Consider the following 25454-nt stretch of genomic DNA (forward strand, 5'->3'; position numbering starts at 1 on the left):
GATTATAAACAAACTTTCATTTTGAACGCGATTTATAGCGATTAATGATTTGACAGCACTAATTTTAAACAGTTTCAGCCAACAACACCTGTTAGTCCATCAAAAGGTTTCTACAGACATTTCTAAACGCCTGCGATTCTTTAAACAGTATCAAAACAGCATCTTTTTAAAACGGAATGTAGGCCTATTATAACAGAACAAATGACCCACTGGCAATCAGTCATTCGTTTTTATTAAGAGTTGTCATCGTGAACGCAGTTGTAGTTGGAGCTATGGGCTTTGCGTGCTAAGAGGGCAAGTGCATGACTCATCAAAAAAACTTAGAGGCTTATAAAAGGGGCGTCGCACGAACTCCTGTTTCACTGCATTTCAGGAGCAGCTCACGCACTGTCTGGAACACAGCCTTCACTACCCACTCTCTATTCTACACGAGTAAGTATGGTTGTCTAAAGCTGATGCGTTTTAAGTACGTGTGATCATGCATTAGATCTATTATGTCGGATGTATTGCTTGCAAATAATTGTATTGCGCTGATATAATAAATGATTCACAGCGTCGTTGCACTCATCAGTGAGTCTTCAGATATTCACAGAGCTTAAGCTTGTGTTACATAATGTGCAGCTATTTAAATACATCTGCTCGAGTCCATTCAATGCATGCATGACTAAACTTAACTGACTGACGTAAATTTTAAAACTGCGACATGTTATTGTCATTTCTAACGATTTTTGACTGTGCATGAATGGAAGTATGTTATGTAATGGAAAATACTCGTGCATTCAGAAAAAGACATGGGCGTGGATGAAGAAATTTGCTAATAGTCAACAAAGTATGTTGCTAGCGTGCAAATCTGCTTTAAAAATCGCTGCAATACATTCCCACTGATTACTTCCTTTTAGGCTGCTTTTATGTTCATGTGTGTTTGCAGTTCCTCTCTTAACTGGTTTCCTGTTTTACTCTCTTTTTGCAGTGGCTCCCTACACACTCACATACTTTCCGGTCAAAGGTTTGTATGAAAGGCTGATTCTGTAAACTTGTTGTCACATGATGCGTGTTTAACCCCTCAGAAAAGTCTGGAAAAGTTTTTGTGAGCTGTAACTTAGCGGTTCAGTTGAGGCGGTATTATGCAGTGGAGCCGCAAACGAAAGAAGTACAAGTTGCATGAAATCCGAACCACATGCAACTTTATCGAGATTAGAAATTTTATTTGTGACCTTGGACCACAAAACCAGTTAGTAGCACTGGTATATTTGTAGCAATAGACAAAATACATTATGACCTGTATGGGTCAAAATTATCGATTTTATTTTTATTATTTTTTTTATTATTTTTGTAAAGGTCCTACCGTAAATATATTAAAACTTCATTTTTTTTTATTAGTAATATGTATTACTAAGAACTTAATTTGTACGACTTTAAAGGCAATTTTCTTAATGTTTTGAATGTATGCACCCTCAGATTCCAGATTTTCAAATAGTTGTAGGTATCTCGGCCAAATATTGTCATATCCAAACCAGGGGCGGAGCCAGACGATGTAAACATTCGGGGCTTAGCCCGAACCTAGGGGGGTCCGGGGGCATGCTCCCCCGTGTAGATTTTTTTTCCCAATTACGTCAGCTAAATGCACTATTTTTCAGGCTGTTTGAGATAATAGAATGCCTAAAAATCTATACAATTTCTGGGAAAATGATGATAGTTAGGATACTCAATAAAAAAACAAAAACAAAAAAAAAATTCACCCAGTAGAGCCTACAAGAGGAAATGAAACAAAGTTGAAGTTATTTTAAAAAAGTAATAAAAACTGAGTGAGTGTTTTAGCGCAATTTTCTCACGTCATGGGATCACAACCAGGGTTCGAAATTAACTTTTTTGATCACCAGCCAAAGTGGCTGGTAACTTTCTGAAGTTACCAACCAATCAGAATTTCCATTAGACAAATTTTTACGTGGTGAAAATTAGGGGTGCAACGGTTTAAAAAAATTAAAAGTAAAGAAATACGAATAATCTATCTAACTAGAAGCAACAGCACAAATAAATACAATAGAGTAAAGATGCAATAAAATAAACTGATTTTTCAGGGGGTTTTTTTTAAGTATGTCTAACATTAGTTTTTAGGTGAAGGCCCCCCTATGTCTGACATTTCCTCTAAAGCTGTTTATTTTTAAACTTTTTTATTAACCAAAACATTTGTTTTGCCTTTTTATTCTTCTAATGCATGTTATGAAAACCTCAAACAAACAAACTTTAAATTAAAACTATACTTTTGAATTTAAAAGAAAACCCTCTGCTCAGTTCTAACTTTTTAACATATATACAGATTTAAATCTCCTGAATTCTTTAATTCAGAGATTCTTTACAACTTCAGAGTATTTTTTAAGCATTTAAGCATTCATTATAAAACACTCACAGGACAATCATTTTGACAACTACGAAAATACTTTAAAATTTCACGCAAAAGTACTATGGATCAGAGCCCCGAAAGCATGAATAGTTTGTGAATCAATAGCGGACTTATGTTTCATGCAGCCAAGAGATGAAGTAGACACCTGTTTTCCCGCGGGGGTATAGGCTACTTTTATGCAGGTTTTTGCGGGCGTGAGTGGGGCAAAACATAAATGTCGCAGGCGGGAGCAAGACGAAATAACATTTCTGCGGGAGTTATATTTGCGTGCGTTCTGAGGCGCGAGTTTGCGCGCTTCGGATGAGCGCACACACAGATCTTCTCACTTCTCACTGTGCGCGCGGGTTTGCGTCTTATGGCTCTTAAATGTTGAAACTGGCAAAGCTTAAATGAGTTTAGTTTAAATCCAGATAGCAATGTGTGCACCTATCACCTGCACACGAGCGCTATCAGCACCCGGGAGACGACGGAATAATGACTGCTCATATTACAGCATGCGGCACTCGCACTAATTACGCTAAAAACCTAAAAGATTCGGGGCTTTTGACAAAACATTCGGGGCTTAAGCCCAATTAGCCACCCCCCCGCTCCGCCCCTGATCCAAACAAACTATCAATGAAAAGCTTATTTATTAAACTTTCAGATGATGTATTTCTTTCATTTAAAAAAAAACAAAACTGCCCCTTATGACTGGTTTTGTGGTCCAGGATCACATTTGCATAATTTATAATAGCTTTCATGTATTTTAAAACGTTTTGCTAACGTCCCTTTTAAATAATTTTAGAATCCTTTCAGAATGTTCATTGAACATTTAAAACATCCGGTTTTTAAAGGTTTTAAAAAACAAACGTTATCAACCTTATTTTCGCTGAAAATATATAAAGTCTGGCTTCCGGTCTCATCCGCCTCCAGCTATTTTTAGCTGTACAAACATCTCGTTTTGCTGTTTGATATTGCAAATTAGTGTGTCTTAACGTGTTATTTTAATGTATTATCTTAATTATAAACACAATGGTTTGTAGTGCAAACAGTTTTACCGTTTACTAGACGTTGTTATTCTTCTCATTTTCTCCCGATAGCGGCTAATGAACCGGAAGTCTCGTCCATAGGCTTATTTCGCGTTGAAGAGTAAGGTCAGGGTTGCCAGGTTTTCATAACAAAGCCCACCTAATTGCTATTAACTGTATTAAAGTAGCCCAATTCCGCGGGAAAACCGTGGACTTGGCAACACTTAATGTGGATAGGAACATTACATTTGAATGTTTTTTGAACATTCTGAAACAAGTAATAACATTTAAAAAATGTTGGATGAACGTCGAACGTGAAGTATGTTTTTTGTTTTGTGAATGTTATAAAAGACCAGATAACTTTGAACTTTGTTCTAGTAATGTTTCTGGAAGAACGTTTGTTCATAACTTTGAGAGAACCTTTCCAAAACATTAACCAACGTTTTGAGAACGCTTCTTGTTTGCTCTTTTAGTATTTACAATATATCTAACTATCATGCCTGTTACTTTAGTTAAACGATGCACAGTGCCATCTGTGTTCAGAGAAAGAAAAGTTAAATATTCTTCGCTCCACTGCTAATCTTTGGCAGCCTGCCTGTTTTCTCAAGCCTGCCAGCTCTTGGTTGTCCAATCAAAATGTGACATTTGTATGAAGGCATTTGCCCTAGATTGGGAGGAATGGCAGCAAGCCTCAGGCCCTTAGCCCACACACACTGTGGGGGAAAAAATCCTTTGTTGCTTGTAACTTGAGTGTTTGCAGACTAGAGTGTTATTGTGTTTAAGGCATGTGAAAGCAAACTTAAGAGGATTGTAGAATGCTGTTGAGTCTGTCATGTGCATCTCTCAGGCAGATGTGGTGCCTTGAAGATGATCCTGGCAGACAATGGCCAGCAACTGAAGGAGAATCTGGTGTCCATAGAGGATTGGATGAAGGGTGATAAGAAAGGCAGCTGTGTGAGTTATAGAATTACTGTGTAATTTTTTAAAAATGTAATTAATCAATGCATGGTTTAACGTAGGTTAAACTTGCCTGACATGCTTCTCGGTTTGTTTTAGCTCTTTGGACAATTGCCTAAATTTGAAGATGGTGACCTGGTCCTGTATCAGTCCAATGCCATTTTGAGGCATGTGGGTCGCAAGCATGGTAAGAATCACTATTTTGATATTTACATATCACTATTCAATGCATTAGAATAAAATCAACCATACTTGCGTTTGTTTTTTATAATGACCACCTGAATTATGAAATCAGTCCCACTGTTGGAGTTTTTATGCTGAAATACAATATTTATGTAGCCTGCATTTATTTGATCCAAAATGCAGCAAAAGCAGAAATATTGCAAAATATTTTTAGTATTTTTTAAATACTAAATTTTCTGTTTGAATACATTTTAAAAAGTAATTTATTCCTGTGATCAAAGCAAAATTTTCCACATCATTACTGCAGTCTTTAGTGTCACATGATCCTACAGAAATAACTCTAATATGCTGGTTTACAGTTCGAGAATCATTTATTATTATCAATATTTTAAAACTGTTCAGTAATTTTTCAAGGTCAACATTTATTATTTACAAATTATCTAAAATATAGCTTTTGTAACATTATCAGGGGTGATAGCGTTCCGGCACCACGCCGGATTTCCGGCGTACTGTGGCTGCGGGAAAAAAAAAAATCAGGTTCGCGGATATTGATCTGTCATTTCTCTGAGATGTGCAGGTCAGAGAGCAGCTTGACGCTCAACGACTCAAACAAGTCACATTCTAGCCGATGAGCCAATCAGAAGTAGGGAAGGGGCGGGCCTTGTGTCTTTGTCAAATAGATTGATACAGGTTAAGGCAATGCTTCATGCGCGAAGGTGTTTTTAGCTCCCATACTGTACAATTGCCTCCTACTGGCAACTCAAACCGTAAGTCATGGCTATGTTTATGAAGCAAGGGGAAGACATTAAGGATTTCGATAAAGGCATATTTACAGGGCTCGCAAAATCGCTAGCCCGACGTCCCGGAGCTATTGGGTTTTCCAGTCGGGCTACCAACATTATTTGACCGGCTCCCCGACGGGCTATCCTGAAGTAGAGGGCTCATGGGGTCCTTAAAACTCCTCAATTTAGTTGTATCAAATTTAAGGCCATAAAAAGTGGTAAATATTTTAAATAGTAAAAGAAGAGGATTAATTATTTTAAGAGGTCTTACAGTTGGGGACGGAAAGACGAGAATCGCGATAGAGCTGGATTAAACTTTAAGAGGCAACGATTTCATTGAATAAATATGCTCACTGCACTTTCAAAGTCAAAACTGTTGTCTTTATATGAATGTATCTGAAGGGAAGCGACTGTCCTCAGAAACGTGTCGTTGGCATTTTCATTTCATGACTGATAAAACAGCGTTAATGCTGCTTTGCTTTCAGCCATTCTTAGGGAAACCGTAATATTTCAGCGCTCCTAAAGCGCCCCCTCGTGACATAGAATTAATTTGCACGTCCAAATTTTTAGCTGTTTTTGGTCAGATTATTGCAAATCTCGACCAATGTTTTTTATGCAAACACAGAGTTGTAAATGTGAAAAGTTAATGTGCTTTCTAAAAATCTAAACAATTAGGACATTGTTTTACAGTCATTCTTGAGACATGGGACAAAACATGTCCACCAAATATAACTGATATTAGTTTTAAAAATAAAACATATTTTCAATTGTAAATGCTATGGGGATTAATAATAGAATGTATTTAACACAATTACCCCCTTCAATATCATTTGCTCATTATTATGTGAAATCTATGACACTTATTGTCTTCTCACTACATCTAAAACTGTGTGTCCACAGAGAAGGGTTTATTCATTCATATGCTATAAAATGGATTAAAAAAAATTTTAATGATGAAAAAGACCTTGTTTTATCAAAGGCAACACTTAATAATATCTCATATTAAAGCAAGGTTGTTTTTCAGTCAGACATTTGTGTTTAATAAGGTTTTGAAGGTGTGTCCTAACTTTTTGTCAACACCGTCAGACATTACTTAAAATGTAATAAAATCAGGGAATATCAGGGGCTATCACTCTAAAAGGACCCCCTTGCCACAGTCCTCTTCTGCAGAGTACATCAATGTCACACAGGCTCTGCTAAGTTTTATAGTTTTAGAATATTTTAATTCTAATGTTAATATTTCGTGTGTCACAACTATGATATGTCAACACCAAACATCCAATTTCTGAGAAAATTATTTGAAATCTTTAAACCATTTTATTCTCCTGAAGCAGGTTCCATTAGCCTCTAGCATCAACAGAAAAAAAACTAAATGTCTACTACATGAACTCCATTTGTTTTGTGAAAGAAATGGCAAATTTGTCAACACCGTCAGATGTCACCACCGTAAGATTTTGTGTTCCAATAATATATCAAAATACTTAAATGTGACTCTTGAATAGAAGCTTTATAAACAATAACATACTCACTGTTTGTTGTGGTTGTTTTAATACAGTAATTAATTGATTCAAGGTTTTTGATAGTTAAAATGACTACAAATTCAGGTTTTGGTCAACACCGTCAGATGTGTCAACTCCGTCAGTTCTGTCACCTCCGTCAGATGAATAGTTTGATGATATTTCATTATGATATTTTATATTTGTTGTGGAATTGTTGGTCACATGTGAAAGTGTAATCTCTACTAACATGAGAATGTGTTTTGAAATGTTAAAAACATCTAATAAGCTGTTAAAGATAAAGTTGAAATTATATTACACATTCCAAGTTAAAAAACACATTTTTTTTAAAAAAAGAGAAAAGTTGGGAGGTTGTATCAAAGCATAGCTCAGTAGCTTAGTACATATAAGATACATAAATGTCGTTTTTTTTGTCTGAGTACAAAGTTTTATTTTTTTAAATTTTGCACCCTGTTTTGTCCCACCTCTCAAGAATGACTGTTTAAATAAATGTTATGCATTATATACTTTATTTATTCATTTTAATGGGATAAAGGCTGAAATGCCAATCTATAAGCTTTTTTTGTAAAAAAAACCTTTATCTGACTGAACTGAACCAACAAGTTATGTGTTAAAAGTGCGTCGCATACATAGTACCTCCACCCCACTCACCTCGGGGGGCAAGGGAAAAAAAAGTTCAGGCTCAGGAATTTTTTCCACTATCAGGCCTGCATTATACACCTATACCATTCAAAGGCTTGGAGTATAGTATAGAAAATAATAAGAAATTACTACTTTTATTTAGCAAAGGATGCTTTAAATTGATAAGTGATGATATAGACATTTATAATATTACAAAAGGTTTCTATTTCAGATAAATGCTATTCTAAACTTTATATTCATCAAAGAAACTTAAAAAAAATATGCTCTGCTGTTTTCAACAACAACAATAATAATAATAATAATAAATGTTGCGCAGCAAATCAGAATATTAGAATGATTTGTGACGGATCTTGTGTCAGGAGTAATAATGATATATATATATGTAATAATGATATATATATATATATATATATATATATAGAGAGAGAGAGAAAATAATTATTTTTAAATGGTAAAAATATTTTAGAATTGGACTGTTTTTGCTGTATTTTGGATCAAAGAAATGCGGGCTTGATGAGCAGAAGAGACCTGTTTAAAAACATAAAAAATCTTACTGTTTGACTGGTAGTGTATACAGAACTGTCATATTTTTATTTTATTTTTTTCACATTTAGATGCATATGGAAAAAGCGTCTGTGAGGCATCTCTTATTGACATGATGAACGATGCAGTTGAAGATCTTCGCCTAAAATACATCAAATTGATCTACCAGGAATTTGTAAGTACTACTGTGACTAAGTCTAGTCTGATAAGTCATGTTTTACTAAGTTTAAATCATTTTATATAAATGAATTCCTGTTTTGTTTTTTTTTGTTTTGTTTTTTCATTTAATTTATTTATTTTTATTAATTTGATAAATAACATTTATACACTTTTTTTTTTTTTTTTTTTCTTTTCTTTTTTTTTTTTGATTTATTATTTAATGTAATAGTAAAATGTGCATCAAATATTCAGACACTGGAAAAAAAAAATCTATTTTTATTGTGTCTCCATCTGTAGGAGACTGGCAAGGAGGCGTACTGCAAAGATCTGCCCAACCACCTCAAACCGTTTGAATGTATTCTGTCCAAAAGCAAATCTGGATTCCTAGTTGGTGATCAGGTGAGAAATCCAGCAGAAACAACAGAATGGATGCAGTTTAGCACATGCTTAATTCTGACTGCCGCATATATTTGAAATCTCCTCACAGATCTCATTTGCGGACTACAACCTGTTTGACCTTCTGCTGAATCATAAAGTCCTTTGCTCTTCCTGTCTGGACTCCTTCCCTGCTCTCAAGAGCTTTGTGGATAAGATTGCTGCCCGTCCCAAAATCAAAGCCCTCCTGGAGTGTGAAAACTTCAAGAAGCTTCCCATCAATGGCAATGGCAAGCAGTAATCCAGCTGAACGTTTTCAAACAATAGCACTTGCTGTTAAAAGGCCTTAACTGGTGCTCTGTGATTAGCAAAAGAAAATCCCATGTCTTTGTATGATTATCTTTTGTATGTGTAACTGTTTTTGATAGTTTTTACTAACGGAAGTCCATGTATCAGTTATTCTAAATAAAAATAAATAAATAATAAAAAAATTTAAAAATCCAGAATGGTTTCAGTGCAGCTTGAAGAACAACGGTGTCATTATAAATTGCAATAAAAAAAGTTTTCAAAAATAATTCAATTTTTAAATCTGTGCTTGCCTTTAGTTACATTTGAATGGTTAAAATAAACATACAAATTTATTAAGCTTACAAATAAAAAATATTTAAATAAAGTGTACCAGTGAAGATCATTTGTTAGTCTGAGCCTTGTAAGTAAATTAAGTTTAAATAAACTTAAAATACAATTTAAAAACGTATACATATATACACAGTGGGTACAGGAAGTATTCAGACCCCCTTAAATGTTTCACTCTTTGTTATATTGCAGCCATTTGCTGAAATCATTTAAGTTAAATTTTTTTTTTCCTCATTAATGTACACGCAGCACTCCAAAAATTAGTAGAAATACAGATATGTAGATATATAAAATATAATTGAATAAATATAAAGTGGACCAGTGATGAGCATTTGTTAATCCGAGTCTCATAAGTAATTAATTACAAAATGTAAATATTTTATAAATTCCTGTTGATTTTTTTTCTTTTCTTTTATTATTATTATTTATATAAAAAATATTTAAAGTGAACTATTGCAATGTATACAATATAATTAATAAAAATGATATATATGCTAATTTATAATTTTTTTATTAATATAATGTAATGAAAATGTAAATGTAAATGTGTATATACTTTTATATAGATAAAAAGAATATATAAAAATAATAGAAAAAACTCAACAGTAATGAATTTAAATATAAAATATGCTTAAAAAATAAAATAAATAAATAAATATATATATACATAAACACACAAAATGTATAAAAAATATAATTATGTTATATAGCAATTATTAATCTTAATCTGTTGAGTAATTAATTACTAAATTTAAATCATTTTTAACATATAAATTCATTCCTGTTCGCTTTTTTCTTATATTCATAAATTTTCCTACTTTGTTCAGGAATAATTTGAATTATAAATTATTTAAGCTAATATATATACATAAACACACACCCACACACACCCACACAAAATATATATAAAAATATATAAATTGTATTATATAAGAATTATAATGTTTCTATATAAAATAAAATAATAGATAAAATTAATAATAAAAAAGGAATAAAATAATAATAAAGAAATAACACAAAAAGAAAAACAAATTATATATATATATATATATATATATATATATATATAGTTAAACTAATATATGTACTTACAACATGTACACACGTATATGTGAGTAATATAAGATTATATATTGGATTATATTAGATTATCTAAAATATAAATTCTATTATATAAGAATTATAATGTTTCTATATCAAATAAAATAATAGGGAAAATTAATAAGAATAAAAAAATAAAGAAATAATAAAAAATAAAAAAAAATTTGTAAAATGTAAATGTACAATATTAGATTTACAAATTTCTTTCATTTCTTCATTTCACCATGTTTTCCATGCCTATATTAATATTAGATTCAAAATGAATGATTTTCTTTTGTTTTCGCCATTTTTCCCTATATTTCTACATTTCACCGTGTTTTCCGTGCCACAATGCCTGTCCTGTTTTTGTCCCGCTAGACCGACAGACTTTTATTTTGAAACCGCTTTAGATCACGCGTGTGTCTGCCTTCACGCATCTGTCTGTCAGCTCCCACAGCCATCTGCACAGTTAGCCAGGTGCAGTTTCTATAATGTCTTCTGTTGAAGAAATTTCCAACTCCATGGCGGAGAATTTGGAGGAGGATGGAGTAGAAGAGGAGAACTCTGTAGAAGACACGGAGATGGAATATGAGGAGGCTGTTAGAGGAGGTTATATCTTCTACAGGTGTGTTTAGCAGCTAGCTTAGCACGATAACTGTCAATGAGAATGTGTGCGGCTAATCGGCATAAGATATTTATTCATTTTCCTCTTTACTATATGGGACACCAGCTTCTAATAACGTTTTATATCACAGCTGGCTCGTACATACAAGGACAACTAGTTTGTTTCTGAGTGATTCACATAAACTGAATCAGAAGCGTGTAGAAGATCTGAATTAAAAATGCCTTGAAATAAGTTTTAGTTAATAGTGTAATCCTTAGTTAACACTCTATAATCATCACAGATGTTTTTGATGTTAGCTCTCTGAGTAAATCACGTGAGCGGAATCAATACGCCAGAATGATTCATTTGAACTGAATCATTTTGAACAGGATGTAAATAATCAGTGTAATCCCAAGCAGAGCTAATTGAGTCATTTTGATCCAAATAACACAACACAAGATTAGATTCTTATGGCAGGTAGAATTTTCTGAGAGATTTACATCTGAATTAAAAAGTAATCCTGAGCTAAACGAGTTTTAAAATCCTAATTAGGACTGTAAAAGTCTGTTTAATCCTAGGTAAACCATAAAGTAGCCATTTTTTGAGGGAAATTTCTATTCCTTGATTCAATGACTCATTCATTCTAGATGAGTGAGTGAGTCACATAAGATGAATCCAGAAAACTGAGCCTAAAGATACAGTTATAGATGCTGTCACCAATTTTCTGTTTGATTCACTTTAACTGAATAAAACTACCAAAAGTCTTTGAAAATTAAGAGATGAACCTTTTTCTTTATTGGTTCATTCTGTTGACTCTGTGGTTAAATGCTTTTTGTTTTAGGGACCGAAAAGAATGGGCTGATCTCGAACCCGTTCCTCAAGATGATGGACCAAACCCTGTCGTAAAAATTGCTTATTCAGAGAAATGTAAGTGTCTGTTAATCAATGAAGCTTGAGCCAACGGCAGTTCGTTTTAGTATCACACATTATCATTGTCTCAGGCCATTGATTTCTCATTTCTTTTATGTCTCTTGTATCACTCCACACTGTTTTCTCCTCACAGTTTAACTCATATCCATTGTTCTGTTTCATGCTCATTTAAGTATTCATGCAATTAATGGATAATGTACAGTCAGCCATGATTATAACAAAATAAATCAATTCAGTGTGATAGAAAACCCAACTCACTGTATGTTATCACTATCAGTTGTTCATTTGTTAAGCATGTGTCTTTTCATTTGCAGTCACAGATGTGTTTGACATGTTCAGAGCGCTGCTGAAGAACGATGAGAAGAGTGAGAGAGCATTTGCATTGACTGTAGAAGCCATCGAACTCAATGCTGCAAATTACACAGTATGGTGAGATCAGATTTTAAATGAATTTATATAAACAGATTCATCTAAATGTGAATATGTTAGGTCCCAATGCATTTTTAATGGCAAACCTAATGCACTACCGTTCAAAAGTTTGGGTTTGGTATGTTTTTTATGTTTTATGCTCACCAAAGCTGCATTTATTTGATACATAAATAAATACAGTACAGATAAAATAAATACAAATACAGTAAAAACAGCATTGTTGTGAAATACGATTACTATTCAAAATAACAGTTTTTAATTGTATGTTTAAAAAGTAATTCATTCCTGGGATGCAAAGCTGAATTGTTAGCATCATTACTGCAGTCTTCAGTGTCACGTGATCCTTTAACATTATAATATTCTGATTTGCTGCTTATTTCTTCTTTTTTTATCAGTGTGGTAGATTTTTTGATGATTCTTTGATGAATAGAAAGTAAAATAAAATAAAAAAAATTTTTTTTCTTTACTTACTGATTAACCATAATAATTTCTTTCAAAGCAAACATCTGAATGGTAGTGTACATAACACATAAACTACCAGTTAAAAGTTTTTGAACGGTAAGAATTTTTTTTTTTTTTAAAGTGTCTTGATCCAACGTACAGTAAAACAGTAACAGTAAAATTTTGAAATATTTGTACTATTTAAAATAACTGTTTTCTATTTGAATATATTTTAAAATGTAATTTATTCCTGTGATCAAAGCTGAATTTTCAGCATCATTACTCCAGTCTTCAGTGTCACACGATCCTTCAGAAATCCTTCTAATATGCTGATTTGCTGTTCAAGAAACATTTATTATTATTATTATTATCATCGATATTTAAAACAGTTGAGTACATTCTTTTCAGGATTCTTTGATGAATCAAAAGACCCAAACAAATGCAATAAAACAAAATTATTTTATTACAACAAAACAATTACACTACACCAAAAGCTTGGAGTCAGTATTTTATTTATTATTTTTTTTGGGGGGGAATGAAATTATAGAAAATAATACTTCTATTTAGATTTCTATTTCAGATAAATGCTGTTCGTCTGAACTTTCTATTCTTAAAAGAAGCCTGAAAAAAAATGTTGTTTTCAACATAAGTGTTTTTTGAGTATCAAATCAGAATATTAGGATCATGTGACTGGAGAAATTATGTTTAAAATGTAGCTTTGAATCACAGGAATATTACATTTTCAAAGATACTCAAATAGAAAGCAGTTATTTTAAATGGTAAAAATATTTCAAAGGTTTGCTGTTTTTGCTGCACTTTGGATCCAAATATGCAGGCTTGGTGAGCAGAAGAGACTTCTTCAAAAAACATTAAACCTCTAAGTAGTGTACAGTCTGCATTGGCTGCAGATTTAAACGTCAGCACGCCTTCTGATTGCTTTGGTCTGTAAAAAGCAACAAAGTCAGTGCAAGTCACTGGCATCCTATATTAAAGTGAAGTGTTTGATGTCTGTAGGCACTACAGGCGAGTTTTACTGCAGGCTCTAGATAAAGACCTGAGAGAAGAGATGAAGTATATCACAGCCATCATAGAGGATCAGCCCAAGAACTACCAAGTCTGGTAAGTCCAGTAATAGTGATGCTTCCTTTAGCAAACACCACTAATAAGTACTTATAATACATAAAGCAAAGTATTTCTGTTTTTATATTACAAGTCAGTGTGTTACTTGCAGCTTCTTTGCAGTTATCTGTGCAATTCACTTGCAATTTCTAACCGAAAATTGTTTCAATCGTTTGAATTGTTTCATTATTTAAATTTGTGCAAATCTACAGGCATCACAGGCGGATGGTGGTGGAGTGGCTGAACGACCCGACTGAAGAGCTGCAGTTTGTAGCAGAAATTCTTAGTCAAGATGCCAAGAACTACCACGCGTGGCAGCACAGACAGTGGGTCATCCAGGTACAGATCCAGATCCGGTGGGTTGTAACCATTTGCTGATCTGCATTTGTGTTCATGGCCCATCTCTGTGTGTTACAGGAGTATAAGCTGTGGGATGGAGAGCTAGAGTATGTGGAGGAACTGTTAGAGGAGGACGTGAGGAATAACTCTGCCTGGAATCAGAGACACTTTGTCATTTGTCACACCAGCGGATACTCCGACCCTGCCATCCTCGACAGAGAAGTGCAGTGAGTCTCAAAATCACAGCTTTTTTGCTCAAAGATAAAATGCAGAACTCCATGTGATCATTTGTATTTTTGCAAAGCTAAAAACTTGGGATCAGTGAGACTTGTAATGTTTTTTAAAGAAGTCTCTTATGCTCATCAAGGCTGCATTTATTTGATCAAAAACACAGAAAAAAAAAGTAATATTGTGAAATGTTATTACAATATAAAATAATGGTTTCTGTTTTAATATACTTTTAAATATAATTTATTCCTGTGACGCAAAGCTGAATTTTCATCAGCCATTACAGTCTTCAGTGTCACTGATCCTTCAGAAATCATTCCAATATGCTGATTTATTATTCGAATTATCAATGTTGAAAACAGTTGTGCTGCCAAATATTTTTTTTGGAACCTGTGATACTTTTTTAAAATTCTTTGATGAATAAAAAGTTAAAAAGAACAGCATTTCTTCAAAGTCTAAATCTTTTCCAAGAATATAAGTCTTTGCTATCACTTTATATCAATTTTAAACATACTTTCTGAATAAAAGTCTTAATTTCTTTCAAAAAAAGAACGAATAAAGATTTACGCACCCCCAACTTTTGAACAGTAGTGTGTATTGTTAGAAAAGCTTTCTGTTTTAAATAAATGCTGTTCTTTTTAACTTTTTTAATTATCGAAGAATCCTGAAAAAAAGTATCACATGTTCCAACAAAATATTAAGCAGCACAACTGTTTCCAGCACTGATAATAAATCAGCATATTAGAATGATTTCTGAAGGATCGTGTGACACTGAATACTGGAGTAATGATGCTTAAAAAAAATCAGCTTTCATCACAGGAATAAATTAGATTTGAATGTATAATAAAACAGAAAAATTGTATTTTATATCGTAATAATATTTCACAGTGTTACTTTATTCAGCATTTTTGATCAGATAAGTGCAGTCTTCTTTAAAAAAAACAAAAACAATCTTACTGATTTTTGAATGGTGTATGTCACTTTTCTTAGGCTTTCAGAGTTATGCTTTATGCATTTGAGAGTGATTATTTAATAACTGTACCTGAAAAATTACAATAACAAAACGTTATTGTGCCTATCTCACAGTTCCAATTTTTTCCTCAATTCTTAGACAAAAAGTCGGATTTGTCTATAAAATATATAAAAGACATTTTCCTCACAGTTCCGAGTTTATCTCATAATTTTGACTTTATATCTCGCAATTCTAACCTTTTTCTCTGAATTCTAATTTTACATCTCACAATTCTATTATTTCTAATATCACAATTGTTAGATAAAAAGTTGCAATTACATTTTTGTAATTTCTGAAAATATAGAAACAGGCTATATAATAGTACCTAGTTCTTTCATCAACATTAACATCAACAAAAATATATATCATAAAATGCTTAACATATTATTAGTCACACCTTCTTACCTGAAGAACATTCTAGGCTAGTTACTTGTGACATTATGCAACATGTGAATGTTTATCTAGTTCCACCAGCTTTTAATAAATCAGTTTCTGCAGAATTTCCATATTAAGACTATTTTTTGTTGTTGCTGATAAGCAAATATGGCCAATTAAAACCATGCAATGCCTCTCTCTCCCACTTTCTCTGTCTCTCTATCTTTAGGTACACCCTGAAACAAATAAAGAAAGCTCCTCACAATGAGAGTGCTTGGAACTATTTAAAAGGGTGAGTGTTGCAAACAGAAACAAACAGCCTGTGAAGTCATCTGATTTTCTGTGGATTGTACTTTCAAACATACGACCAGCAGATGGCAGATTCTCACCATTAACAGAAGTAGATGTACTTGCATATAAACAGTTTTCAATGAAGAGCCTGAATGAATGTCTATGACTATGTATCGGCAAAGCATAACATGGATAATTAACTCTATCACTATTATTGTTGCTCATACTTGGAAATGAATATAAATATCTGTAGTATGTGATTAGTCTCAAAACGTCTGTTCTGTGACTCAGGATTTTACAGGATGGTGGGCTGTCCTCATATCCTGGACTGCTGGAACAGGTGACAGAGCTTCAGGACACATGTAGTTCTCCATATCTCACCGCCTTTCTGGTCGACCTCTATGAAGATGCTCTGGAGACCAACAACTCCAGCTACGACCAGCAAGAGACGCTCAGCAAGGCTTTGGAGGTGAGCTGTTAGCCATGTTTACATCATTTTTAGATACATATTATAGAAATTCTTTAAAAAGGGACAATTTACTGAAAATGTACTCACCCTCAGGCCATCCAAGATGTAGATTAGTTTGTTTCTTCATCAGAACAGATTTGGAGAAATTTAGCATTATATCATTTGCTCACCAATGGATCCTCTGCAGTGAATGGGTGCCGTCAGAATGAGAGTCCAAACAGCTGATTAAAACATCACAGTAATCCACATGACTCCAGTCTGTCAAATGTTTTGTGAAGCAAAAATCTGAGTGTTTGTAAAAAAGAAAAAAAAAAGAAAAAAGAAAAATCCATTATTAAGACGTTTTAAAATACAAGTCCTCTATCCAAAATATTACTTCCTCCAGTCAAAAAGTCTCAATCAGAAAGAGAAATATTCACAGATCCAGCACCGTTTACAAGTGAAAACTGTCCAAAATAGTTCTAAACAAAATTGTGGGTGGATTTTGATGTGAGAGAACAACAGGGGATGGACGTTTTCACTGCAGGACGTGTTATTATGGATTTTGGACCTTTTATGTATTTTTATGGCTAGAAGCGACGGTTAAAAGTTATAACGTCCCGATGGATTTGTTTCTTAACAAACACTCTGCTTTTCGATGGTGTGGATTACTTGTGGATTATTATGTTTTATCAGCTGTTTGGACTGTCATTCTGACGGCACCCATTCACTGCAGAGGATTCATTGATTAGCAAGTGATATAATGCCAAATTTCTCCAAATCTGTTCTCATGAATGAAAACAAAATTATCTACATCTTGACTGGCCTAAGGGTGAGTAATCATTTTTGGGTAAACTATTCCAATAGAATATACCAAGTTATCAAAATTTTTCAAATAAACCTTGTGTACTTTTTCCTTTGTTACTCACCTGCATACAGTCATATGGCATTTGTGTTAATTAATACATTTACATCATTAAAGTGCATGTGAAGTGCACTGTAAGGTTTCTCAACACTAAGAATTTTTTCTACTTACCTGCCACAAATAAATAAAATGGTTGTTATTATTGTTTTTGACCCCAAGTGTATATGATATACAATTTTAAATACCAGTTAAATTTTACAATTCTTGATTCCAATTTCAATTCCACAGCAAAAACTACTAGCCTAACAAATATACAGTTCAAACATTATTAAAGACAAGTGAAAAGTCGGTAAATAACACAATTTGGCTGGAATACAACTAATTGAAAATCTTGAATCTGAGGGTGCAAAAAATTCTAATTTTTGAGAAAATCGCCTTTAAAGTTGTCCAAATGAAGTTCTTAGCAATGCATATTACTAATCAAAAATTAGGTTATTTATTTATTTTAGGAAATTAACAAAATATCTTCATGGAACATGAACTTTAATTAATATCCTTATGATTTCTGGCATAAAAGAAAAGAAAAACCAATTCAATGTATTTTTGGCTATTGCTACAAATATGTCCGTGTTACTTAAGACTGGTTTTGTGGTCCAGGGTCACAAATGAAGAAATTACAAGCAACACCACAAAGATCCTAAATAAACCGTGCTTTAGGTTTGTAGGTGTTCAGGTACAGAAATTATTAATCAAAGGAAAAATAGTATTGCATATTCTTTGCTGTTTTTTTACATGAACATTAAGGACACTGACAGCAGTTGGTAAATTAGACATAGTTTGTCACTTTAAGAGACAATACATGGATCAGGTATAATGATACACATCCGAGTTTGCCAAGATGGGTATTTTGACATACTTTTGAATGTATTTGCCCGTTCAAGTGCAAGAAGATGTGAAAAGTAACGCAATATGAGTTGCTGCTATTTGTGTGTGAACGCACTGAATAGAATGCTTTAAAATCTCTTGAATGGTCAAATTTGCAAGAAGTACTTGTCAATTAAAGCAAGACGGGAAAGAATTCTGTGTTTGTGCATTGTCAGAGATGTGGCTCTGTATGTGCACACAGAACACGGTGCGTGAGTATCGAATGTAGTTGCTTGAATGCTTTAAAATCGCTTAAATGTTTAAATTGGCAAGGCTTCGAAACACGTGCAAATTATAAACTTTCACGCATCGCAGCAGTGCCTTGAACTGTCTCAAACGTCTTTCACACTTGCCCCGAACCATCACGCAGTCTTTATTGTCAAGCCCTGTGTTAATAACCACAATAAATCGCTGGCTTTAAGGTAATTAACAGTGTTTATTGTTATTTTAAATCATTAAATAATCATCAAAGCATTAATGAGGCAGAACTGCTGTTGTAAAACTTCACAAAAGTTACATAATGCCCCCTTGTGCAACATTACCGTAGCAGTCTATGATGGATAACACCATCAAACACTGAGTCTTTTTTTTTTTTAATCATAAATATTTCATTAGCCCCATCACATGTAAAGTGTTCTCATAAAGAATAAGTGGTTTAATCCTTTGGTTTAGTAATTGTGTTTCATCTCTTGTAGCATGTAGGTTCACTCACGGGTATCTATATTTCATAACATCTGCTGAATATTTCACAGTTCGGTGGTTTGTACAAAAATCCACATCTAGTGATTAAGGTAATTAGAGACTTTTGGTATTCTGTCTTTAGCTGAAAGCACTTGTCTTTAAATATGAACTCAACACAACTTTAATAGATGTTAATTAATAATTGATCTATGGCTCCCTACCAATAAACAAAATGAATATAAAACATTACATGGCTTCCTCTGTACGTCAAAGAGCTCGTCTCCACCATAAAGGAAGGAAAATGGGGACAGAGAAAGTATTATTCGTCTCTTGAGTATTTCTCCGTGACAGGCCTTGTGTTTTTCTCCGCAAATGTGCGGATGTTGTGTCTGTGTTGAGGTTAATGAGATTTCTTTGCTGTGGGTTTCTCATCCTGTGCTGCGATGATGATGGAGTTGAAAATGATTTTCTGTTTTGAAATTGAGGCCACGTGCGTGTGTGTATGTGTTAAAAAAAACGCTTCAACCTTTCAGCTGCAGTCAGTCTTGCACGCATATGAGATGAGCAGTATGAAAGCTTTTAGAGGAAATGTGTCTAGTATGGATATGAAATGAATACTTTTGTGCCAAGACAAAAAAGGAAACTTTATAGAACTGTGTGGTGGATGATATTCAGTGAGTTGCACATTTCTAGATCTGATTGTAATCCCTAAGGGCATTTGCACACCTGGCTCATTTGGAGTGTTTGTTTTATAACCTGGTGCATTTTCCCTCTTACTTTGGTTCATTTAGGCATATATAAACAAGACAATCACACCAAAACAATCCAAGGTCACCTGAATGAGTAATTCAAAACAGGTGCAAGAATGAAGCTTTGATTCCCACTCTCATAAATATGTATTCATAAGTACACATAATTGGTTTCTCACAGTAATTTACATAAAATGTATGTATATATATGTATGTATGGACCACAAAACCAGTCATAAGGTTAAATTTTACAAAACTGAGATATATACATCATATGAAAGCTTTCTATTTATATAAGGTTTGTTAGGATAGGACAATATTTGTCTGAGATACAACTATTTGAAAAACTGGAATCTGAGGGTTCAAAAAAAATCTAAATGCTGAGAAAATGACCTTTAAAGTTCTCCAAATTAAGTTCTTAACACTGCATATTACTAATCAAAAATTACATTTTGATATATTTACAGTAGGAATTTTACAAAAAATCTTCATGGAACATGATCTTTACTTAATTTCCTAATGATTTTTGGCATAAAAGAAAAATCAATAATTTTGACCCATGCAATGTATTTTTGGCTATTGCTACAAATATACCCCAGCGACTTAAGACTGGTTTTGTGGTCCAGGGTCACATATATACATACAAACATACATACATACACTGTTCTAGAATATTTCTGATGATTTATACAGTGTAACCCTGACGATGGTTAATGCTGAAGCTGATTGACTTTTAATTTCTCTGTCTTGTCTAGTTCTGAAAATGACTGGTTACAAGAAGACTCATTCTTTCAGTTTGCAAATGTTGCTTTAAGTGTTTCATTTATAGGCAGGTTTCAGATTTTAATGCATTTTTAGCAGATACCTAACCAACATTAATATAATCCTTTGGATTTTTTTATTACATCTATCAAAATACGTGGTTAAACAACAATTTGATTGTATATGTATGCTGCTGTTAAAAAGTTTGGGGTAAGATTATTTGTTTTTTTTAAATAAAACAAGTTAACACTTTTATTCAGCAAGGATGCATTAAATTGATCAAAAGTGGCAATAAAGACTGATAATGTTACAAAAGTTTTCTTTTCAAATAAATGCTGTTCTTTTAAACGTTCTATTCTATAGAGAATCCTGAATAAAATTAGCACAGTTGCCACAAAAATCTGATAATGAGAAATGTTTCTTGAGCAGCAAATCAGCATGCTAGAATGATTTCTGAAGGATAATGTGACACTTAAGACTGCAGTAATGATGCTAAAAATTTAGCTTTGCATCTCAGGAATAAATTAGATCTTAAAATATATTCAAACAGAAAACAGTTCATTTAAATTGTAATAATATTTCACAATATTACAGTTTTTACTGTATTTGTAATCAAATGAATGGCTCTAGAAAGGTTCTGAGAGTTTCTTCTTTGGAAAACTCTCACAGTGCTAGAATACGTTTAATGGTTTCTACAGTGGAGTTCTAAAATGGTTCTCAAAGGTTCTAGAAAAAATTCTGATCAATTTTTCTGCCATTGCTTCTGGAGAAATCCTCAGCAGGTTGAGCTGGAGAGCTCAGACCGCTGACCTTTCAGTAAGGATGTGAAGTGCAGAATATTGATGAGCGTAACCAGCAGATTTCCTTTCATAAGGTCTGAACTGGCTTTTACTGCTGCTCAGAGGGAGCCGGCCGTCTTACTGCTGTACGCAGGCGCTCTTTACATGGGAAAGTGTCAGAACTGCATTTAGACTTCCACTCCCCTGTTGTTTTTACACTGTCTGAAATATGTACAGTGTTCACTCAATGTCTTAGAATGTACCATTCTTTTTTTTCATTTCTCGTCAGAATGTGGTAATTTCCGAATCTCTCCCAGAATCATCTCTGCTGTCTTCACTGATTATAAGAGCTTTTATATTTCTCACTCTTTCACACCTCTTTGTTTTTCAGCTGTGTAAGTTCCTGGCTGAGGAAAAGGACACCATTAGGAGGGAATACTGGAATTACGTGTCCCGTTCTCTCCAGAACACGTATGGCTTAGGTGACCCCGTTTCCTCTGACCCGCCTCCTCCCTCGTCCCAGCAGTCCGACGTGGAGCCCAGTGACCCCTGAGGAAAATAGCTGACCTGGACACATGCTTAGACGGAGCAAGAAGAAATTCTGAGACATGATAGACTCTTTATCTTTGAATGAGTGTTTGCGTGTGCGCAACCAGGCTTTAACAGCAGTGCTTGTAAGTCAGAGAACGGTGTAAATCTCCAAGTAGCCATAATGCTTAAATGCGCTCAGAGTGAACTGTACAGTGAATGAAATGGACTGTGGGAGTTTGGCAGTTAATCATACCAGTCATACTTATGTTTTAGACTACCACCTTAAGTTTTCAGAGGTTAAAAGTATCATTTATCAAAGCGAATACATAACCGACATGCTTCAGGTGTAGTCAGAAACTTCTCTTGCCAAAGCATCTTCTGGTTTCTGTTACCAAACTCTGCTCAGACTGTGACTGTACACGCTTTTTTTTTTGTATGTTCAGAAATAACAATGGTTAATGCTAAAGCTGATTGACTTTTAATTTCTTTGTCTAGTTCTGAAAGCGACTGGTTACAAGAAGACTGTTCTCATGTTTGCAAGTGTTTAATTTATAGACAGGTTTCAGATTGAATGCATTTTTAGCAGATACCTAACCAACATTAACATAATCTTTTTGATTTTTTTTTTTCTACATCTATCTGCATACTTGGTTAAACAACAATTTAATTGTATGTGTACACTGCTGTTAAAAAGTTTGGGGTAAGATTTTTTTTTTAAATAAAACAAATTAACACTTATTCAGCAAGGATGCATTAAATTGATCAAAAGTGGCAGTAAAGACTGATAATGTTACAAAAGTTTTTTTTTTTTTTTTTTTTTTTTCAAAATATATGCTGTTTTGAATGTTCTGTTATATATAGAATCCTGAAAAAAGTAGCACAGTTTCCACAAAAATCTCTGATAATAAGAAATGTTTCTTGAGCAGCAAATCAGCATGCTAGAATGATTTCTGAAGGATTATATGACACTAAAGACTGCAGTAATGATGCTAAAAAAATAGCTTTGCATCTCAGGAATAAATTACATTTTAAAATATATTTATAGTTAATTTAAATTGTAATAATATTTCACAATATTACAGTTTTTACTGTATTTGTAATCAAATAAATGCAGCCTTGGTGAGCATAAATGCCTCAAACAATGATTTTAAATAACATTAAGGAATGTATGCACAACCAAGGTTAATGGGTAAAAATGGTTACCTTTGTTTAATATACAGTGGTTTGAAAAAGTGTTGGCCCCTTTAATGATTTAAAAAAAAATTGCATGTTTGTCACACTTTTATGTTTCAGATCATCAAACAAATTTAAATAATAATCAAAGATAACACAAGTAGACAAAAAACCCAAACCCACATGGCCCTGTGTGAAAAAGTGTTTGCTTTCCCCTGTTAAAACACACTACAACGTGAAAACAGCGTTTTCAAATTTATCCACTTTAGCCGGAGTTTTTAGAAATAATCGTTTTCTGTGATAAAAAAAGGGGTTTTCGTGTAAATGAGAGGCCAAACCGCAGGGAAATATCTGCGTCTTCCCTTCGTGTAAACAGGGCCTGAGTTCAGTTTCTCTAGCAACACCCAAGCTTGATTACTGCCACACCTGTTTGCAATCAAGAAATCACTTAAATAGGACATGCCTGACAAAGTGAAGTAGACCAAAAAAAATCCTCAAAAGCTAGACATCATGTTGAGAGCCAAAGAAATTCAGGAACAAATGAGAAAGTAATTGAGATCTATCAGTCTGGAAAAGGTTATAAAGCCATTTCTAAAGTTTTGGGACTCCAGCGAATCACAGTGAGAGCCTTTATCCACAAATGGCGAAAACATGGAACAGTGGAGAACCTTCCCAGGAGTGTTCGGCCGACCAAAATTATCCCAAGAGCGCAGCGACGACTCATCCAAGAGGTCACAAAAGACCTCACAACTATATCTAAAGAACTGCAGGCCTCTCTTGCCTCAGTTAAGGTCAGTGTTCAAGACTCCACCATAAGAAAGAGACTGGGCAAAACTGGCCTGCATGGCAGAGTTCCAAGACGAAAACCGCTGCTGAGCAAAAAGAACATAAAGGCTCATCTTAGTTTTGCCAGGACACATTTTCATGATCCCCAAGACTTTTGGGAAAATACTCTGTGGACTGACGAGACAAAAGTTGAACTTTTTGGAATGTGTGTCCCATTACATCTGGTGTAAAAGTAAAACAGCATTTCTGAAAAAGAACATCATAACAGCAGTAAAATATGGTGGTGGTAGTCTGATGGTCTGAGGCTGTTTTGCTGCTTCTGTACCTGGAAGACTTGTGATAAATGGAAACATGAATTCTGCTGTCTAACAAAAAATCCTGAAGGACAATGTCCGGCCATCTGTTTGTGACCTCAAGCTGAAGCGAACTTGGGTTCTGCAGCAGGACAATGATCCAAAACACACCAGCAAATCCACCTCTGAATGGCTGAAGAAAAACAAAATGAAGACATTGGAGTGGCCTAGTGAAAGTCCTGACCTGAATCCTATTGAGATGCTGTGGCATGACTTTAAAAAGGCTGTTCATGCTCAAGCCCTCCAATGTGGCTGAATTACAGCAATTCTGCCAAGATGAGTGGGCCAAAATTTCTGCACAGCGCTGTAACAGACTCATTGCAAGTTATCGCAAACGCTTGATTGCAGTTGTTGCTGCTAAGGGTGGCCCAATCAGTTGTTAAGTTTAGGGGGCAAACACTTTTTCACACAGGGACGTGGGTTTGGATTTTGTTTTCCCTGATAAAAAACAATTTCATTGGTAGTGCAAATGCCTCTTTAGGTATTTAGTCTATATGATGGATTGTAAAGCTTAGTAATTTTGCATGTGAACACTCAATATCTGTTTGTTTTGACATCAAGATGGAAGAAAAATCATTCTGAAACATGTTTTATTAAAAAAAAAAAAGGTTTTTACAGTTTGTTGTGCATTTAAACACTCCTTTTCGTTAAAAGCAACTCATTATGTAAGTGCGTTTTCATCACAGAATAAACACTTGAAAAGGTAATTGTGACTTTTTCTCGCTCAATTCTGAGAATTGCAACAATTTCTCAGAATTGCAACTCGGAATTGTGAGATATCACAATTATGAAGAAAACAGCCAGAATGGGAGATAAAAAGTTGTAAACTAAGAATTACGAGGGGAAAAAAAGTTAGAATTGGGAGAATTATCAGAAAAAAGTTTGAATTCTGAGTTTATTCGGTGGCAGAAACGGGCTTCCATAGCTCATTGGTTTGCTGTCAAGGCTGTACAGGTATGAGAAAGTCTGTCCTTTATAGCTTCCAGTGAAGGATATTTCTACTTCATTAACTTAAGCTACTGTTTGCTCGTATGAGTCATTTTTTTTGTTACTAAGCACAGGCCGTATTTACTCTGACTTCAGCAGACATCTGCGGGCAGAGACCCAGGTCAAAGCAGGACAGCTTCCCTAAAGTACAAGGGGGTAATGATCCTCGTTCAAGGGCACTCATCTGATGAAGAGCCCCATGGCAGGATCTGAAGTGTTTATGGTGCAGAGCCCTGGCAATGAGACCTTACTGCGGTAGCGGTACAACATTGCACTACTGAGAACACCAGACAAAGAGGACAGTTAGAATTGTGAGAATTGCAAACTAAATCAGAAGGAGAGTCCAATCAGCTGATTAAAAAGAGA

General features: G+C 34.1%; 2 protein-coding genes across 2 annotated transcripts; both read left to right on the forward strand.

Annotated features, from left to right (window-relative positions):
• The first annotated feature begins 279 nt into the window (after window positions 1–279).
• gstp1.2 (glutathione S-transferase pi 1.2) lies at window positions 280–9072 on the forward strand. The gene is made up of 7 exons (XM_073820879.1): window positions 280–432; window positions 971–1006; window positions 4256–4362; window positions 4465–4552; window positions 8104–8207; window positions 8489–8590; window positions 8679–9072. Exons 1-7 carry the CDS (start codon window positions 303–305, stop codon window positions 8865–8867), a joined length of 756 nt encoding a protein of 251 aa, XP_073676980.1. The 5' UTR covers window positions 280–302; the 3' UTR covers window positions 8868–9072.
• A 1622-nt stretch (window positions 9073–10694) lies between these two features.
• On the forward strand, window positions 10695–22255 carry fnta (farnesyltransferase, CAAX box, subunit alpha). Its single transcript, XM_073820791.1, has 9 exons — window positions 10695–10907; window positions 11728–11813; window positions 12131–12245; window positions 13701–13805; window positions 14018–14144; window positions 14223–14371; window positions 15989–16051; window positions 16342–16519; window positions 21650–22255. The coding sequence occupies exons 1-9, from the start codon at window positions 10774–10776 to the stop codon at window positions 21809–21811; spliced, it is 1119 nt and encodes a 372-aa protein (XP_073676892.1). The 5' UTR covers window positions 10695–10773; the 3' UTR covers window positions 21812–22255.
• The last annotated feature ends 3199 nt before the right edge of the window (window positions 22256–25454 follow it).

The sequence above is a fragment of the Garra rufa genome, chromosome 16 (genome assembly GCF_049309525.1).
Source record: "Garra rufa chromosome 16, GarRuf1.0, whole genome shotgun sequence".
Lineage (NCBI taxonomy): Eukaryota > Metazoa > Chordata > Actinopteri > Cypriniformes > Cyprinidae > Garra > Garra rufa.

Excerpts from the sequence above, each read along its gene's own strand:
- gstp1.2 (XM_073820879.1), top strand. The coding sequence starts at position 303 with ATGACTCATCAAAAAAACTTAGAGGCTTATAAAAGGGGCGTCGCACGA. Across the intron at positions 1,007-4,255 it reads CACATACTTTCCGGTCAAAG|GCAGATGTGGTGCCTTGAAG; the intron begins GTTTGTATGAAA and ends TGCATCTCTCAG. Across the intron at positions 4,363-4,464 it reads GTGATAAGAAAGGCAGCTGT|CTCTTTGGACAATTGCCTAA; the intron begins GTGAGTTATAGA and ends GGTTTGTTTTAG.
- fnta (XM_073820791.1), top strand. The coding sequence starts at position 10,774 with ATGTCTTCTGTTGAAGAAATTTCCAACTCCATGGCGGAGAATTTGGAG. Across the intron at positions 12,246-13,700 it reads GCTGCAAATTACACAGTATG|GCACTACAGGCGAGTTTTAC; the intron begins GTGAGATCAGAT and ends TGATGTCTGTAG. Across the intron at positions 16,052-16,341 it reads GCTTGGAACTATTTAAAAGG|GATTTTACAGGATGGTGGGC; the intron begins GTGAGTGTTGCA and ends TCTGTGACTCAG.